Source organism: Mesoplodon densirostris, chromosome 4 (genome assembly GCF_025265405.1).
Source record: "Mesoplodon densirostris isolate mMesDen1 chromosome 4, mMesDen1 primary haplotype, whole genome shotgun sequence".
NCBI classification, from domain to species: domain Eukaryota; kingdom Metazoa; phylum Chordata; class Mammalia; order Artiodactyla; family Ziphiidae; genus Mesoplodon; species Mesoplodon densirostris.
In genome coordinates, this window is record NC_082664.1 from 159,270,335 (window position 1) to 159,288,170 (window position 17,836).

General features: G+C 48.1%; 1 protein-coding gene and 1 long non-coding RNA gene across 7 annotated transcripts; one reads left to right on the forward strand and one right to left on the reverse strand.

Annotated features, from left to right (window-relative positions):
* The first annotated feature begins 13 nt into the window (after positions 1-13).
* Positions 14-7,715, forward strand: LOC132488854 (uncharacterized). Its single transcript, XR_009531817.1, has 3 exons — positions 14-1,047; positions 2,121-2,261; positions 3,841-7,715. It is a non-coding gene; the product is annotated as an uncharacterized LOC132488854 (long non-coding RNA).
* On the reverse strand, positions 6,069-17,819 carry ANKRD16 (ankyrin repeat domain 16). 6 transcript variants are annotated; one of them, XM_060097574.1, is made up of 7 exons: positions 17,493-17,819; positions 15,411-15,631; positions 13,913-13,955; positions 10,611-10,719; positions 9,706-9,867; positions 8,285-8,363; positions 6,069-6,160 (listed from the first exon to the last, which is right to left on the reverse strand). In XM_060097574.1, the coding sequence occupies exons 1-7, from the start codon at positions 17,810-17,812 to the stop codon at positions 6,084-6,086; spliced, it is 1,011 nt and encodes a 336-aa protein (XP_059953557.1). In that variant the 5' UTR covers positions 17,813-17,819; the 3' UTR covers positions 6,069-6,083. The 6 variants fall into 6 exon arrangements, with proteins under 6 accessions (XP_059953557.1, XP_059953558.1, XP_059953555.1 ...); XM_060097575.1 differs by lacking the exon at positions 6,069-6,160 and adding an exon at positions 6,510-6,643; XM_060097572.1 differs by lacking the exon at positions 6,069-6,160 and adding an exon at positions 6,510-6,814.
* Between the last annotated feature and the right edge of the window lie 17 nt (positions 17,820-17,836).

The window sequence follows — 17,836 nt, forward strand, 5'->3', positions numbered from 1 at the left end:
CCGTGGCCTCTCCCGTTGGAGAGCACAGGCTCCGGACGCACAGGCCCAGCGGCCATGGCTCACGGGCCCAGATGCTCCACGGCATGTGGGATCCTCCCAGACCGGGGCACGAACCCATGTCCCCTGCATCGGCAGGCAGACTCCCAACCACTGCGCCACCAGGGAAACCCAACTTGTGGACCTTTCTTACTAAGTGATTTTTGTTTCAGTCTAATGTTAAATGATTAAATTGAGCTAGCTAAGCCCACGTCAGCTGGAACAATGGGGAGAGAGCGAGACCAGAGCTGTGGACCAAGGGACAGGGTAACCTGCAAGCTGGACTTTGTTCCTAGGTCTTTTATGTTCATCTGAACCTTAGTTGATTGTGGATTTTCAGCAAAATGGGGAAAAGTAAAGTCCATGCATGCTGTAGTCTGGCACAGGTGAATGCTCCAGAACCTGAGAGGTGCTCTGAAGTTATCAGAGACTAATCCAAACAGACATACTCCACTGCATCCAGGCGGTGTCTTTCCACTCCAAGCACTTTAGTTAGCCTCTATGTACGACCATATCTATTCAAAAGAGGTTTTCTAAAAAAGGAGATATGTAGGAAATTATCTCTGCAATGCTGTAGTCTGTTTTTTCTTCACTTATAAATGCACACCAAAAATTGTAGTTACCACGTGAATTTTGTGTAGAGCTAATTCACTCAATATAAAAAAGGCTCTTACAAATCAAGACAAACAAAACAGTCAAATATAATGCAAGACGTTGATTTCACCAGTGGTCTCAATCAATGGCCTCCTAGTATCCAGGCTCTGGGTGGTGCCCTCTGGCGCATGCTCTGCTTGGCAGGAGGACTTGCTTTGGCTGATGGGATGGGAGTGTCTGCACACACAGGGCAGAGACAGAAGGGCCCTGGAGTCTCTTTTTCCTCCGTCCAATCCCTGCCACTGTCAGGAGAGCAAGCCCAGGCCAGCCTGACTGAGGAAGGGACCCACACAAAGCAGAGCCGACTCCATCCTTCACGGCTGGCTCAAGCGACAGGACGCCACCCCCCTGGCTCAGGTAGGATCAGCAAACCACCGGAGGACCCGAAGCCTCTGGAGAAATCAACAGTTGTTTTCTAAGCCACTGAATTTTGAGGTAGTTTGTTGTTGACTAGGTCATAGCTAACTAATGCTGACAAAAACTGAAAAAATGTAAATGGCCAGTAAATCAATCTAAAGATCTTCAATCTGATCCATAATTAAAGAAATGCAGGATTACAACAGTGAGATGGTATATCAAGTTAGTAGAAATTAAGAATGTGGTAGCACAGCTCTGGTGATGGTGTGTGGGAATCAGGCACTTACCCAGGTGGTAGATTTTATTTAATGAATTAATTAATTTCAATTTTTAAATTTGTTTCAAAGTTAAACTCAGGACACATTGACTTCATAGGAAACCCACTGGAATGTTTTTCTAGGCGGAACACCTGTTTCCCCTTAGTCTCCCCTAACAGAGCACGTGCAGGCTAATTACTTTCATTTTGCAGTCACTGCTGTCCCACTCCCACCAGTTATACTAAGGCCACCTAAACTGTGTGTGTGGTATTCTGAATGCTCTTAGTTATGACCTGATTTCAATAACTGAAAAAGAGTTTCTGCCATAAGCTGTCACTTGAATTCTTTGGCTACTTTTTTTTTTTTTTTTTTTTTTTCTTTTTGCGGTATGTGGGCCTCTCACTGTTGTGGCCTCTCCCGTTGCGGAGCACAGGCTCCGGATGCACAGGCCCAGCGGCCATGGCTCACGGGCCCAGCCGCTCCGCGGCATATGGGATCCTCCCAGACCGGGGCACGAACCCGTATCCCCTGCATCGGCAGGCGGACTCTTAACCACTGCGCCACCAGGGAGGCCCCTTTGGCTACTTTTGAAGTCCAAAGAACACTGAAATGATTCTCCTTTAGGGGGATTATTTTACAGGCATTAGTGACTAGCCCCTGGGGCTGTGCTGCTCCCAGGTGGTAGATTTGCTAAGGTAGTCCAGCAACACCGAGTATGGTGGGTGTGTGGACTCAAATGCCACCTCCTCTTTATGGGATTTCCTACGCTGCAGAACCAGGAAGATTATAAACCACGTTTCCTGGGCTCCCTTCCAGCCACACTTCTGGATGTGAGTTGGATTCTGCTAACTGCAGAGCCTGGAGAGGCGCCCTGATCCTGCCAGCAGCACCGCTGGTCCTCAGGCCATCCTGGTAACCGGGCGAGGAACGCCTGGAGCAATGAACCCTGAACAAGAGGTAATCACCACTCTGCGGTGTTTTTCATCTTGTTTCATGTGCCCCCTGGGATGCCACCCACCCTTAAGTATGCTCTGAGTCTTCCAGAGACGGGCAAGAAGGAAAAAGAGGTTTAGCTCACACCACGAGGCTGGCTGAAATGCCTGCATCCACGCTGAGGCTGACGTTCTCGGGCCAAAAAAGGCCCCGTGGCAGCACTTGAGTGGCTGATGAGTGTAAATATTCCCCAGCGCTCTTCTCAGGAAGGCCTTGGCCTGTCCATGTTACAAAGTCAATCACCTTTCTGGGGGATGTTACAAATGCTTTCCCATAGGCCTTCCTCATGCAGGCCAAGCAAATCCTACTGTCACGGCTCAGGTCAGAGGCCAGGCCCCACTTCTACCTCGTTTTTCTCGATAAACATCACATCCCTCTTTCAAATTGGGTCTTGAACCCTCCACACCCTTGTCGGCTTATGAAAGCAATTTTAACAAGTCTACAGACCGTCAAATGTAAGTTCACATTGTTATTCGTGATGGTAGAAAATGTAACACACGTGTTCCACCAACCCCATTCCCTCTAAATACTGATGTCAGTTGAGGTGTTGGTGTGGGTCCACCTGAAGCTGTCTCCTTACCCTCCCTCCGCTCTCCTATGCCCCTGGAGCTTGGCCTCCACGGGCTTCCGGTCCCCCTCCCCCACCTCCCGCAGGACCCGCTCCCTAACCCTGCTTTTTCAGTCGAATTTTTTTTTTTTTTTTTTTTTTTGCGGTACATGGGCCTCCACTCTCTCACTGCTCTGGCCTCTCCCGTTGCGGAGCACAGGCTCCGGACGCGCAGGCTCAGCGGCCATGGCTCACGGGCCCAGCCGCTCCGCGACATGTGGGATCTTCCCGGACCGGGGCACGAACCTGTGTCCCCTGCATCGGCAGGCGGACTCTCAACCACTGCGCCACCAGGGAAGCCCTTTCAGTCGAATTTGACAAAGCTTCACTGGTTATCCCATCTACATCTCATCTTAACGAGACAAAAGAACCCCAAAATGACAACATAAAGGAATAAGTGTGGACAGTCATACGATGGGGCATTAGACAGCCATTAAAGTAAAAGGTCACAGAATTCTGAAGAGTATTAGGATGTGCTTGAGATGTAAAGTTGGGGTAAACCGCACATACAGCATCATCTCAACTTTGTACATTTACAAAGACTAGGAAGAAGTAAGGGTGGTCATTTCAGGGCAGCGGAATGATCGGTTTTGTTTTCTCCTTTACTTTTTTATATTTTACAATGGGCTCTATATATATTTTAAAAAAGCCTGGGTGAATAAAAGGGACATTGCTCTGTGCCGCCACCTGCTGGCCGATCTAGGAACGGCAGGCTGGATAAAGTGCTGCTCCCCCCCCCAATAGCAGAGCTCTCATTTTCTGGGGGTGAGTTTTGTGCTTTCTTTTCCATGTTGCAATCCCCTTTCTACTTTTGTCTCGTAAGTACGTTCTTGTATAACTTTTTCTGGTAATGTGTGTTGGGTCCCAGCTATTTTCAAATGACAGCAATTCTTTGTATCCCTTCCGGCTTCTGCTCTGGCCTCTCACGTGGATCAGCTGTGCTCTCCGAAGGACCAGCCACGGTCTCTGGACTTGGGTCGTGGACGAGGCGCTGGGAACCCTGGTGAAGGTGGCGGCCAGCATCGGCGGTCAGTGCCCTTGGTCACACCAGAGCCCTGACGGCTGCGCGGGGAATGCATCTGAGGGGGCGCAGGAGGAGAACTTGGGGGGCTGTTGCAGCAGCGGTCTGGATGTGAGGCCGAGGCCCGAACCAGGGACTCACCGAAAGGATGGAGCCGACCAGACTGGCCGGGCCTTCTGGAGAAGGCAGGCACCCGGGGAGGCGGAATGAAGGGTGGTGTCACAGCTCAGGCAGCAGGTGCAGAATGAAGGTACACAGTTTGGGGGAGGCTAGGGTTTTTTCTTGTTTTTTTTTTACAATTTTTTATTTTATATTAGGGTATAGTTGATTTACAATTTTTAAAAAAAATTTTATTTTAGGGGGAGGCTAGGTTTTGAGCGAGTTGAGTGTGGGGCAGCCTTGGGACGTCCATGCAAAAATGTGCAGCTGGCAGCAGAGGGTCAGGGCTGGAGGGACTCAACGGTCAGGGGGCAGTGAGATGAGAGTGGATGAGATGGGTGGAGGCACACTCGGTACAGGGACAGTGCTGAGCGGGGACAGAAGCATGCATGGGACAGGCCCTGACAGAGGCGCTCGCGAAAGAGACGGAAAAGGAAGGTCAGAAAGGAAAACCCAGAAGCCTGTTGTCGGAGGTGACAAGAAACGAGCTTCTGGAAGGTGGGAGTGACTGATAATTGAACTGAAAGGATCAGTAACATGAGGGCTAAAGGCACGTTACTTGATTTGGCAATTGGGTCCCGGTGACCTAAGAGCAGCAGTGAGGAAGCCGGGCGGCAGGGGCCGGCAGTGCCCATGAACCGGGAACCAAGCACAGGCTCTTCTCTAAGGAGGTCGGGATGAGAAAGGATGCTTGAGATGGAGGATAATCAGGAGGGGCTGCCCCTCGTAAGAGCCAGGGATGGAACAAGACTGGCCAGGAAAGGCACTCGGCACAGCATCCAGGACACAGTAAGTGCTCAAGAAACAGAAGTTATCGTTTACTCGCTGGCTATCTCATGATCTACAACCTTACCATGTGCCAGGCATTGTTCCGGGTCCTGTAGATATAGTGAGCAAGAGACACAAAAACCCTGGCCAAGGAGCTTACATTCTCGTGGGGGAGACAGACAACAGAGAAAATTAATAACTCAAGACAGCTGGTATATTCCACAGTGGTAAATGCTACGGAGAAAACATGAACTAAGGGAAGAAGATATAAAATGTTGAAGGAGGGAACGAAATTCTAGATCTGGTGGCCAGGGAAGGGCCCCACTTTTAAGACCCAAAGGAAGTGAGAAAAGTATCTATAATTAGGAGGTGAGGGAATACTACTAATGATCACCACCACTGTCATTAGCATTCTCAATATATTACTACTGCGGTAATAGGTTGTAATTAGATCATCACCACTATCTTTGCCACATGAATGTTACTATCATTACTGCCCTCTCTGGCTCTCGAGTAGCTTTGGCAGCAGCATCCAGCAGCCCTGTCCACGCTACAGGGGCGTTTTCAATGGAGAGCCGTGTACTGGAGAACCAAGCATAACCTGACAGACCATCATCACGGCGAGTGTGTAAGGCAGAGGCACAGCTCGGGTGGGAACACACCTGTGTGTAGTCACTGCAAAGAAAAAGCTGCTTCATGTGTGTGTTGAGGGGAGAAGCGCAGCCCTAGACCGGTCTTTCTGTCCCACCTGCAAGTAGGGATACATGTAACAGGCCATCCTCAGACCCAAAGGCAGGGACACGAAGACATCTCTGGAGCAACAGGAAACGGTAACAGCAGCTGGAGGAGGTGCAGATGGAGACAGTGTGTGATTCAGAGGTCCCAGTCGTGTTTCTACCAGAACATTTATCTGGTTGTTAGGGATAAAAATCAGCCAGTACCACCTGGGAATAACAGAGAACTGGACATTCCTGCTATTTGCCCAGCCTGGCACAATGCTGAGAACGGGGGTGAGGGCGTGTGACGAGTTCTTACCAGATGACACTGAACGAGGGGACTGAGTCTTGCTTGTGATCGATGCAAATGCTTTTTTAACAGATTGACTTGGACTAATAATTATTATTTGCATATAAAGAAAAAAAGAAAAGGAAAAGAAACAGGAAAAGAATCCAAATGCCTGAGGACTTACCCTTTCTTCAACCTGTTTAAGTTGCTACAAAATTTTTCTAAGTTACAATGTCGAGTGTTTCACTTCTCGACAGCCACAAACTTCCGTGGGCAGGTGGCAGGTGGGACAGGAAATGTGACCTGTGGGACAAACCCCATTTTTCAAATGAGGTCGTGGAAAAGCTTTGTAAATATCTTCAATGCGTTTTGAGATGCCTTTATTATCCAAAGGGAGCCAATACAGAACTTGTCATTAAAAAAATAATAACCTCAAGATTAAAACATTATAGCTCCAGTAGCAGTGCTTAGACTATAGAAACGTTTCCATTCCTTGTAAATGTCTATGTAAACAGATCCCAGCATTTCCTTCCAGGCTTTGAAGCCAAAAGTTAAACCATTGCAATGCCAATGAAAAGCCCATGAAAGAAGAAAGTATACAGGCCAATTATGTTTTACCGCTCAACGTGATAGGAACTTGCTATATTCTAAATATTATTATCATGGCCTCACCACACACTCTTTATTATAAAACATTTCACACCCATACATAACAGTATGTACACTGTATTTTCATGCTTCTCTAAGGATTCCAGACACCGACTTCATCAACATCATCTGACTCCACTGGAAGGGCAGAAAAAGTGAATCAGAGATTATGGAAAGATTCCAATCGTGCGACGTGCAGTCATACAGCCAGGAAGACAGCTGCCTCATCCCCGGGGAATCCACCACCAAAGCGGGGAGTGCAGGAGAGGGAGGGCAGAAAACACTGGCAACTGGCCCATTTCACTGCATCTGCAAACGGATTCAAGCAGCAGGACGTGGATTACTGTGGGTTCACTGTTTTCCTCTGGAAACGCCCTCAGCTGTTGTGCTGTGGTTGAAGCACTGAAGGACGTCCGGACTCCGTGTGAGCTGCTGAGCCAGGGCGCCCGTCATGTCCAGAGAGTCCCCAAGCCCAGAGCACAGGAGGAACTTGACGCAGGCCGCGTGCTGCCCAGAGCAGGCCAGATGCAGGGCTGGGTGGGGACAGAGGCACCCAGCTCAGTGCATCACCTACAGCAGTACTGACTGGGGAGCAGGATGCCCCTGATAAAAGCACTGACTTTCAATTGCACAGATTTCATAGTTCCATATTCTTCCCTATGACTTTGCCTATTCTGGATCAAAACATTTTTCCTTTTAACCTGACTTGGTCACAGATGGTTTTAAAAGTAACAAAACCAATTGGAGAGAATTTGAGAGACTTGTCCAAAACAAAGTAAGTTAATGAGAAATAGGAGACTTTAAATAGTACAGAAGACATTTTCAAAGTTTTGTGAATTCTCTGTGTAAGTAAAAATATCACCATGAGTAAGAATGATGTAACAGAAAGAAAAACTGCTGACACATCTTCCCATTCTGGTTGGAAATTGGCGCTGAGGGTTTCTGATGTGCTGTGAGCCATGATCCTGGGTCCTGCTCCCCTGTCGTTAGGAGAAAGTTTGTGTCCTGGGACTTAGTGACCTTCCTCTGCAGCCCTGGAGTGAGTTGTGAAGCATCACAAGGTCCTACTTAACCCTTGCAAGATGGACACTGGTGCACAGAGTGCTACTGAGAAGGTTTATTCTAAAGTCCAAGTCTAAGGAATTAGCTCTGAAAATATCTTTCTGAGCCCGAAACCTAAAAAATTATAGTGATTAAGGTTTTTTTTTTTTTTTTTGCGGTACGCGGGCCTCTCACTGCTGTGGCCTCTCCCGTTGCGGAGCACAGGCTCCGGACGCGCAGGCTCAGCAGCCATGGCTCACGGGCCCAGGTGCTCTGCGGCATGTGGGATCTTCCCGGACCGGGGCACGAACCCGTGTCCCCTGCATCGGCAGGCGGACTCTCAACCACTGCGCCACCAGGGAAGCCCGTGATTAAGGTTTTAAAATACATTCCGTAGAGAGAAGACCTATGAAGAATCTATGTAACACCTGGGGAGCTGGTGTGATCATGGATTAAGATAGAAAGTGCTTTGATGTCACATACGTTGTGTGGTTTAAAATAATCAAAACAACAACAGTAATACCAGCAGCAGTAAGTAGTAGTCATCATTGTTACCATGGTAACAGCAGTAGTTCTATAGCTTTGCAAATGGAGGAGGTGCTTTTTTAAGGAAACGTTGCTGAACTACTAGAGGAATAATATTAAAAGTAATGATTTTTAACATAAAAGTCCATTGTTTGCATTGTTTACATTCAGTTTACTAATAATTTTCAAAGCACGTGTAAAATGAGGTCGTACCTGATCGATTTCTTTCGTCCTTGGCGTTGATGTCGGCACCCAAGGATAAGAGTGTCTGGATTGTGCTTACGTGTCCTTCCTGAGAGTTGAAATAAACTTGTTACCACTGTAATGACGACAAAAGCAAGCCTTAAACACAAACTCTAATGCACATTAGGTGCTTTTTCTAAAATACTCGACTGCTGAAACTGAATTTTCATATCCAAAGGAAGGCTCGTCACATTACTCTCGAACTTCAGCATAAATCATTAAAGATGTAGGTGACGTTTAGTTATTAGAATACAGACGATCAATTTTGTAGCCAAATCACTGACCACTATGGTTGGGTTTCCCTCAGTGTAAGGAGTATAAATCTTGTGATTTACTCAGAAAACACAATTCTAAATCTCCCAAGCAAAGCACATTCTTTGCTAAATCTTTAGGGGAGAAATAAACTGGAAAAGAGTGTAACCTCCCCTGGATGGGATTCTTATCATAGCTGGCATTGTCCTTTGTAAAGCAATCGATATACCTTTGTCCAGCCAGTTAGCCTGTCAGTACCTGCTGAGACTGAAACCAAGGCTGCAGGTTCAATATTCCCACTCGCTTTTATCCCTTTGGCCACAGACGATGCTCTTAGCCCACCCTCAACTGTATACCCACGTTCTCAAAGGGGGAACACAGGCAGGAGAGTTCAGTTCACCAGAAAAATGTTTATTCCTGTTGCTAGGAAAACAAGTAAAGGCAGGCGGCCAATAATATTAAAGATAGTGACTACTTTTCTAGCGAAAACTTTTCTGTGTCTTCAATACTTCATACATCAGAGAGCCCAGTAAATGCAATTCCCTTTTCTTACTTAAAGAAATCTTCTGAAATCCAGTAAAAGGATAAGCAACTAGGAATTTCATACGACGGACTTTTACGGCTTCAAATAACATTATTCTTGAAAACAAAAAAGGGCAGGAGGGAACACAGAGCCCAGGCATTACATGGAGTAAAGGGCTCTTCTCAGTTTTTACCCAGAAACAAATAAAGGCAAGTTTCTATTTAAAGGGCCACAGGGGCTTCCCTGGTGGTGCTGTGGTTGAGAGTCCGCCTGCCGATGCAGGGGGCACGGTTTCTTGCCCCGGTCTGGGAAGATCCCACATGCCGCGGAGCGGCTGGGCCCGTGAGCCATGGCCGCTGAGCCTGCGCGTCCAGAGCCTGTGCTCTGCAATGGGAGAGGCCACAACAGTGAGGCCTGCGTACCACAAAAAAATAAAAAAATAACTAAAAAATAAAGGGCCACAGGGCTTTAGAATCGTGACCATTTTAAGAGTATGTCATGGCCAATTTCTTTTTTCTATAGAGATCGAGCAAAAGAACCACGACTACAGGGTTACTCATCAACAGAGTTAGGCAAGCCTCAGGAAGCAGGAACACTGTTCTGGAAAGAAACAAACCTTAGCTGCGTAGTGAAGTGCTGTGAGGTGGGTGGAGGCCGCTCTCACATCTACGCTGATGCCAAGCTCAGAGACCAGGAAGTGGACGGCCTCATTCTGCCCAGTGACTGCTGCCCGGTGGATGGCCTGGGCCCCCAGGGAGTCCTCAGCAGAAACGCAAGCCTAGGGGTTGGGAGAGACATGAACAAAAGTAAGGAGTAGAGATACCTGGGTCCATGGACTTCTGACATTTTGGCAAAACTCTGTGGTCTACATACATTTTCCTGGGCACATGATACATACAAAGCTTTTGTCAGATTCTCAAAGGATGCTCTAACCAAAAAAATGGTTAAGATTCAACGCTGTAGGCTAAAGTGCCAAACAAACAGAGTTACTGGGGAGAGTCTGCTGTTATTATTATTATGAAACAACTACTATTTATTTATTTATTTACTTATTTACTTATTTATTTATTTATTTATTTTGCTGTGCGTGGGCCTCTCACTGTTGTGGCCTCTCCCGTCGCGGAGCACAGGCTCCGGACGCGCAGGCTCAGCGGCCATGGCTCACAGGCCCAGCCGCTCCACGGCATGTGGAATCTTCCCGGACCGGGGCACGAACCCGTGTCCCCTGCATCGGCAGGCAGACTCTCAACCACTGCGCCACCAGGGAAGCCCAACAACTACTATTTATTGAATACTTATTTTGCTAACTGCTTTATGTACATTATGTTATTTAATCCTTATAGTAACCCTGTTTTACAAATGGAAACACTGATGCTTAAAGAGGTAAAGGGGACCTCAGAGGGGGGGATGTGGCAGAGCTGAGGTTTGAACCCATGATCTGAACAACAATGCTTCCTGTTTATCCCATGATCTAAAACTTGTAGGAAGAACTCAAGGGATAAAACCAAACCACTTCTATACCTTGTGTTTTTCGAGGAGCAGCCTGGCTACGTCGATGTGTCCACACTGAATAGCGTCCATGAAGGGTGTGAGGCCACACTTGTCTCTGCAGTCTGGTTCATACTGGCACCTAGAGCCCAAACACAAAGTAACAGCTGGGAACAGTCACCGCTTCAAACCCAACGGTGCTGACTCTTGACCACCTGCCTTACAGATGATCCGTGAGAACCTGGAGCGCTTGCCCTCCTTCCCTACCTCAGTATCTGTACCAAGCTCTTCGAGAGCAGGTTGGTTTCCCCAGCAAACCTGCTCCTCCTCTAAGCTTCTTGTCACATTTTAGGGACCGTGATCTCTCCAGCTTCTCATGCAGAGCCTTGAAGTCATCCCTCATCCCTCATAGCCAATCTATTACCAAAACCTCTCAATTCTACATCCAAAATATTAAACAAAACTATATCCTTGTCTCCATCTTTGTCTTCACCCCTTAAGACCAAGTCAACAGGGACTCCCCTGGTGGCGCAGTGGTTAAGAATCCACCTGCCAAGGCAGGGGACATGGGTTCGAGCCCTGGTCCGGGAACATCCCACCTGCCACGGAGCAACTAAGCTCATGTACCACAACTACTGAAGCCCGTGCGCCTAGAGCCCATGCTCCACAACAAGAGAAGCCACCGCAATGAGAAGCCCACGCAAGAGGGATATATGTCTATGTATAGCTGATTCACTTTGTTATAAAGCATAAACTAACACACCATTGTAAAGCAATTATACTCCAATAAAGATGTTAAAAAAAAAAAAAAAAAGCCCACGCACCACAACTAAGAATAGCCCCTGCTTACTGCAACTAGAGAAAAGCCCATGTGCAGCAACCAAGACCCAGTGCAGCCGGGAAAAAGAAAAAAGAAAAAAAAAAAGACCAAGTCAACAGGCAACAGCCTCCTACCTGTTTTTCTCTCTTTGGTTCTGGCCCAGCCATTCTGTTCTCACCACTAACAGAGTAATCTTTTCACCACGTAATTTGGGTACAGCCTCTCCTGGTTAAAACCTTTAACTACTTCCCAACCACAAAGGACAAAGCCTAAAACCTCAGCATGACCTCCCATGGTCAGGACTATGTGGCATCCACTCACTTCTCCGGGATCCTCCGGCCCCTCCTCCCTGTGCTTAAGGCGACCCCCCTTCTGTCCAGTCCCACCTTCTTCTCGGTCCTGCAGCCTATCTGTCCTCCTTCTTCCGTTCCTATTGCTTCATGGTCCTACCTCCTTCCATTCCTACCGTTTTCCCTTCTCCCCAGTCCTCCCTTCTTCCGTTCCTACCTTCTTCGTGGTCACACCTGTCTCCCCTTCCTCCCGGCCCTACCTCTCACCTGTCCCATCTTCTTCTGTTCCTACCTTCGAAGGTCCTGCCTGTCCCACCTCCTTCTGCTCCCCTGGGTGTCAGGCTCTGCTGCCTTTGCACTTGCTGGTCCCCTCTGCTTGGAATATCCTAGTGCCATTCTTCACCTGGCCAACTCCAAGGCATCCTTCAAATCTCAGCTTCAGGAGGACCTCAGAGGCCCATCTTCTCCCCCAGATCTACAGGACGACCCCCTGCTTCCGCACAGCACTGTGGACTTTCCCTTTGTAGCATCATCACCATTTGAAATTTTATGACATTTCTGTGATTGTGTGTCTATACTTGGCTTCCACACTAGCCTGCAGGCTGTTAGGGAAAGAACTGTGTTAACTGCTTATCACCCAGTGCTTAACACACACAGGAGGTGCTTAGAAAACATCTGTTGAATGAAGGAAGTAGTTATGACTGCAGGTATACAGTCCCAACGCGTAGGAGGCAAGCCCTACACAGTGATGCTTTCGGGGCACTACATTAGGCCACCTCCTCTTCACTCATCGTCTCCTAGGTAACCACCTCCATCCTCCGGATTCAATCGTCACTTCTATGTTGATGAGGCCCACTCCTATATCTCAGCCCACACCTCTCCTCTGGGCTAAAATCTGTGTCTAACTGCCCACTGGATGTCTCTGCCTGGGTGTCTCACAGGTACATGTGACTCAACATGCCCGAAAAGTGACACTGCCAGCTTCTCCCCAAGCCTGCCCCTCCTCCCCAGGTGTCATCTACCTCGGCAGGTGGCACCAGCACAGCACCAGCTGCTTAGGCAAGACACCTGGCCGTCATCCTAGACTCGTCCTTCTCCCTCATTCCCTTTGTCCCTTTATTCACCGAGATCTGGTGATTCTACCTCTCAAGTGTCTCCAGACCTTTCTCTTCACCCTATAGTCAGCATCGTGGTCCAGCCACCACCATCTCTCCTGTTCAACTGCAACAGCCGCCGGACTGCATTCACAGCACCCACGCTTGCTCCCCCTCCAATCCATTCTGTTTTGCAACCGGGGTGTCTTTGAAAAATGCAAATCTCTTATTATTCAGTGGTATCTTATACGCTTAGCACAAGATCTGGAATCCTCAGGTGGCGCCCAGCGTCCCACCGAACCTGAATCGCCCTTCCTCTGCAGCCTCCCCATCATTCTTGGGACACAGCATGTGCCTATCTTCTTTTGGTTTCTTCCGTGCACTGTGTTTGTCCCCGGCCCTGAGCATTCACGGTACTGTCACCCCTGCCTGGAATGCCCCCTCTACCCTGCCCCCATTTTCAGCCTCCTCCAGGTCATAGCGTGTCACTGGGGCCGAGATCCCTCACCCCTAGTCCATGTCCCATGCTGCTGTGGGGACCTCGCAATTCCCTGTAACGCTCATCAGACTCACACGACGTGGGCAGCGTCTGTCTTCCCTGCCCGTCTGTGAGTTCCATGGGTTGGGGGGGAAACCACATTATCTTGTTGCTGTGGTAGCCCCTGCGCCTGGTACTGTGAGTGCTGAGCAAGTATATGAATGTCTGTTGAATGAACACGTAAAAGGCTAATGTTGGGCTTCCCTGGTGGTGCAGTGGTTGAGAGTCCACCTGCCGATGCAGGGGACACGGGTTTGTGACCCGATCCAGGAAGATCCCACATGCCGTGGAGCGGCTGGGCCCGTGAGCCATGGCAGCTGGGCCTACGCCTCCGGAGCCTGTGCTCTGCAACGGGAGAGGCCGCAACAGTGAGAGGCCTGCGTACCAAAAAAAAAAAAAAAAAAAGACTAATGTTTCCCCAGGTTTGTTAGCTATTTTTGTTTCACCTTCTTTATCTGCTTAAGTCCTTTGTTCATGTCTGTTTGGTACCTTAGATTCTTTATGAACATTTTGTCTGAGCTCTGATATTATGCAGCACTGATATTAACTGTCAATTAGCAAATACTTTCCTTAATCTGCTGTTTTGTTCTTACCTCTGAAGAAGCACCTCTACTGCTTCTGAACAGCCATGCATTGCTGGGTGGAGAGAGTTGAGAATGAGAGCTTTTTAGCACAAAAATAAAATGCTTCTTCCCTCCTGGCACCTCTCTGTGCCCCATCCCTCTAGCTGTAACTTCCAGGAAAGAGTATTAAGTTAGGTACACTGCCACAGCCCCAGAAAAAGACACATTTAGCTGGATGAGTGGTAAAGGGTGATGTTTTCACTTAACAGGTACAACGCTCACACTTGATTATCTTGTCTTTATGAGACTTTGATGGCAAACATTCAATCTTAACCTGCCTCCTCACTTTCGTGCTACAAATCCCTAGGACCAGTCAGTTTTTGCCCAAGAAATGTAAAACATTTTAAGAGTAATCCATGACAAAATAACCAGGAATTTAATTCTCCTGCTAGAAATAACTATCCTCTATAATAAAGATTTCGAGGGAGTTCCCTGGTGGCCTAGTGGTTAGGATTGTGAGCTTTCTCTGCTCTAACCCGGGTTCAATCCCTGGTCGGGGAACTGAGATCCCACAAGCCACACAGCATGGCCAAAAAAAAAAGATTTTGACTATCTATTCTCCACTATTTTGTGTGAATGACTGGGCACTGACTGTTTCTCCACAAGAGCAGGGTAGTTCGTCAAACAATTCATGAGCAGAGAAGTTTTTCCACTCATGTGCAAAATTTTATAAAGGATTCTTTGGTCCCTAACTGTGGCCAGAATAACTGTGTGCCTATCTCCTCAATGACATCATGTCACAGGTATTGATTTCAGAGAAACCTAAAAGCCCTGTATTCTAATTGAATGTGCTACCCAAAGGGCTAAAGATTATGTTCTAAATGTCTTGATCTGGACTCTTGGTCTACTTAATGCCCCTTTTGTCTTATACTGTGGCGCTTTTGCTTTCAACTAAGATCATCTACAAATAAACAGTTCAGAGTTAAGGATAATTACTCCAAACAATGAAAATGGTAGTCCAGATTTATATTCAACATTGTCACCAGATAAGTCACATCCATTGAGCCCTGGTATTTAATTAGAAGCACCTGTATTTATTTAAATGGACAGCACCATAGTAGGTATTACTGAAGATACAAGGAAATAGTCCCCTTTCCTTTTGCTTTTAATAATAATAACACTGCACAGAGGGCCTTGCATGTGCCTTAATCCTACGACCTTGTGATACAGGCATCATCGTTATCATTATTTTGTGGCTGAGGAAACCTGCTCAAGAGACAACCTTGCCCAAGGTCAAAGACTTAGTAAGGAACAGAACCAGCCTACCATTTAACTAACTGGGGAGGAGAAGACAAATATATGCGAAAAGTCACCTAAAACAAGAAAGAAGAGCATGTTAAGGGCCGGGTGACACTGGTTTTAGAAACTAAGTGTTTGCCCAAATACCCCAAAGCTGCTCGTATTCCTTGCCATTTCCCCAACCCCTCGCTCCCTGGTGGGTGGCATCCCACACAGCTCCAGGCCATACCTGCCGTGTGCAGCGGGGTTCTCCCGATCTTGCTCTCTGTCTTCCAGGCAGCTGGGCAAACAGCGAGCAGGTATTGGAGGATCAGAGGGTCGCCTTCACGGCTGGCAATGTGGAAACTGTTCCAGCCATCTTTGTTCTTCAGGAGTGGATTGGCGCCGTGCTCCACGAGGTCCTGGACCACCTCAAGATTCCTCCTTGTGCAAGCCATCATCAGAGGGGTCCTAAGGTCAATCGGGACAAGCTGTCAGACGGAAGGGCAGCTGAGGCATTAGAAGCACTTGACCAGGGCTTCAGAAAAATGCACACCCTTGGCAGAGACGGAAGACCTAGAGGACTCGGGAGTCTGGGAAGCAGGAACACAGCTTTGGCTGGCGACTTCCCTGCCTGTCGTGGGGGCCCTGGGAGAATTAACAAGGGGAAAATGATTGTGACGTGGGTGCCCCTACAGGTGGGGAATACTGAGGAGGCAAAGTTGTTTCTGAACTAGTTTTTAGTATGGCACTGAATTGGAACAGAACTAGTCAAAATCACAGTTTGTGCTGAATATTTGCATGAGAGGTACTCTGCTGGACTTATCCCATTCACCTCAATCAGTAACCGATAATTAAACTGTTCTGAAAAGGAGTTAAAAAAGAGCATATGACAAACTGCCTTGCCGTAAGGAGCCTACATTGGTGGAGCAAATGAAACGGCGTGATTACAATAAGGTTCTGAACTGATGATGTGTGTCAACTATGGGACAGTGAACTACATCACTATCAGCTACTCTTCTCCCACATCAGTGATTCTGTGCTTCTGCCTTCTCATCTGCTATGACTCTCGGAAGCCGGGGCAGGTCTCGTTTACCTCCTGTCAGGGGCTGGCCCAGCTGAAGCTCAACATAACTACATGGGTCTCAGCCAGGATCTGTCCTCTGAGACTGCTTTGATATTACTTAATTACCAACACTATTTTGATTTTTTATTTTTGGTAATGTAGTAATGATAGTGAATGAGAAGGGAGACACCCAGATAAATGAAGGCTGGAATCTTCAAGAAGTGCTTCACAGAGGGAATGAATCCAGGGAAGGGACTTGACAAAGCCAGCAAGGTGAGAACAGGCAAAAATGTCTCACTGTAACTGCACTTCCTAAGCACACAATCAAATGAAACGTGCCCTTTTAACGGTTGTTTGGGAAGACTGTTTCCTTACCCATAGAACTGGATAAGCATAAAAAAATCAGTTTTGTGCTTAGTCACAGCCAAAGTGCAAACCTCAAAAAGTCACCAGGTCTATGCACCCCGCCCCCCCATGCCAGTGGGCAAGATGAACTTTGTTTAGCTATCTGGCTGTCTGATGTGTTCCTTATTTATATCAGATCAGGAATCCCTTGTGGATTCATTCAGGAACTTCATTATGTTATGAATCTTCAGATGTTCATAACCTCTAAGGAGGTGGACATAGTACTGAAAACGATGTGGATCTAACACAATGCAATTACTTTGTGTGACGGTTACAGGTGAGCATCGTTGACTGTGGAGGTGGTCATGCAAGGCTACACGTGATAAAATCACACAGAGCACCCCCCCACACACGTGTACGTATAACTGGTGAAATCCGAGTAAGCATACTGATTGTAGCAATTGCGGTTCTTGTTACCTTACCGTGGCTGTTAAGATGTTAACTTTGGGGGAAGATGGGGGAAAGGCGCATGGGACTTCTCCCACGTCTTTGCAAATTTCTGAGAACCTATAGATACTTATTTCAAAGCATAAAGTTAAAACAATGTCACTGGTGAAGTAATCATTTAGCTAGATCTTCCTAGAAGAACATCCCGCCCTCGGGCTCATGCTATACGTAGGACATATAGACAATTTGTAGTTTGCTTATATTCTACCTGATCATGTACTTTACTGTTCTCTGCTCTATCATGGGAGGCAGCCTGGAACAGAAGATCGGAGCAGTTAACCCCACAAGGGGAGCAACAATGTTCTGCTCAATAGGGGAAGGCTGAGGGGCTATGGCGTGGAGGCCGACCAAGGAGCGGGAATCTACGATTCTGCGGGGAATGGTGAGGGTCTCTCCGCAAGTTCCGCCACCTACCAGTCGGCCTTCTTCAGGCAGTCGACCGCGGCCCCTCGGCCCAGCAGATACCGCACGCAGTCCCGGTGGCCCATGGAGGCAGCCTCGTGCAGAGGCCGCTTGTAGTCTCGGTTGGCGGCCTCGATGTCCAGGTCCCAGGCCTCGACCAGATAGGCCAGGATTTCCCGGCGGCCGTGGCGCGCGGCGCAATGCAGGAGGGTGTCCCTGGCCGACCCCGCGCAGCCGGCGCGCCCCGCCGTCCGCAGCTCCTCCCGCAGGGCACACAGCCGGCCTTCCTGCACCAGCCGGAACAGCCGCCTTGGGTCCGCGGGCGCTGCCATGGCCCCTGGCTCCGCTCCCGGCCC

Bases quoted from the DNA above. Each gene is read 5' to 3' on its own strand.
- ANKRD16 (XM_060097569.1), bottom strand. From the start codon at position 17,812: ATGGCAGCGCCCGCGGACCCAAGGCGGCTGTTCCGGCTGGTGCAGGAA. The intron at 9,868-10,610 runs GTATAGAAGTGG...CCCAACCCCTAG, and splicing joins TGCTCCTCGAAAAACACAAG to GCTTGCGTTTCTGCTGAGGA. The intron at 8,364-9,705 runs GTTTGTTTCTTT...TTCAACTCTCAG, and splicing joins CACTTCACTACGCAGCTAAG to GAAGGACACGTAAGCACAAT.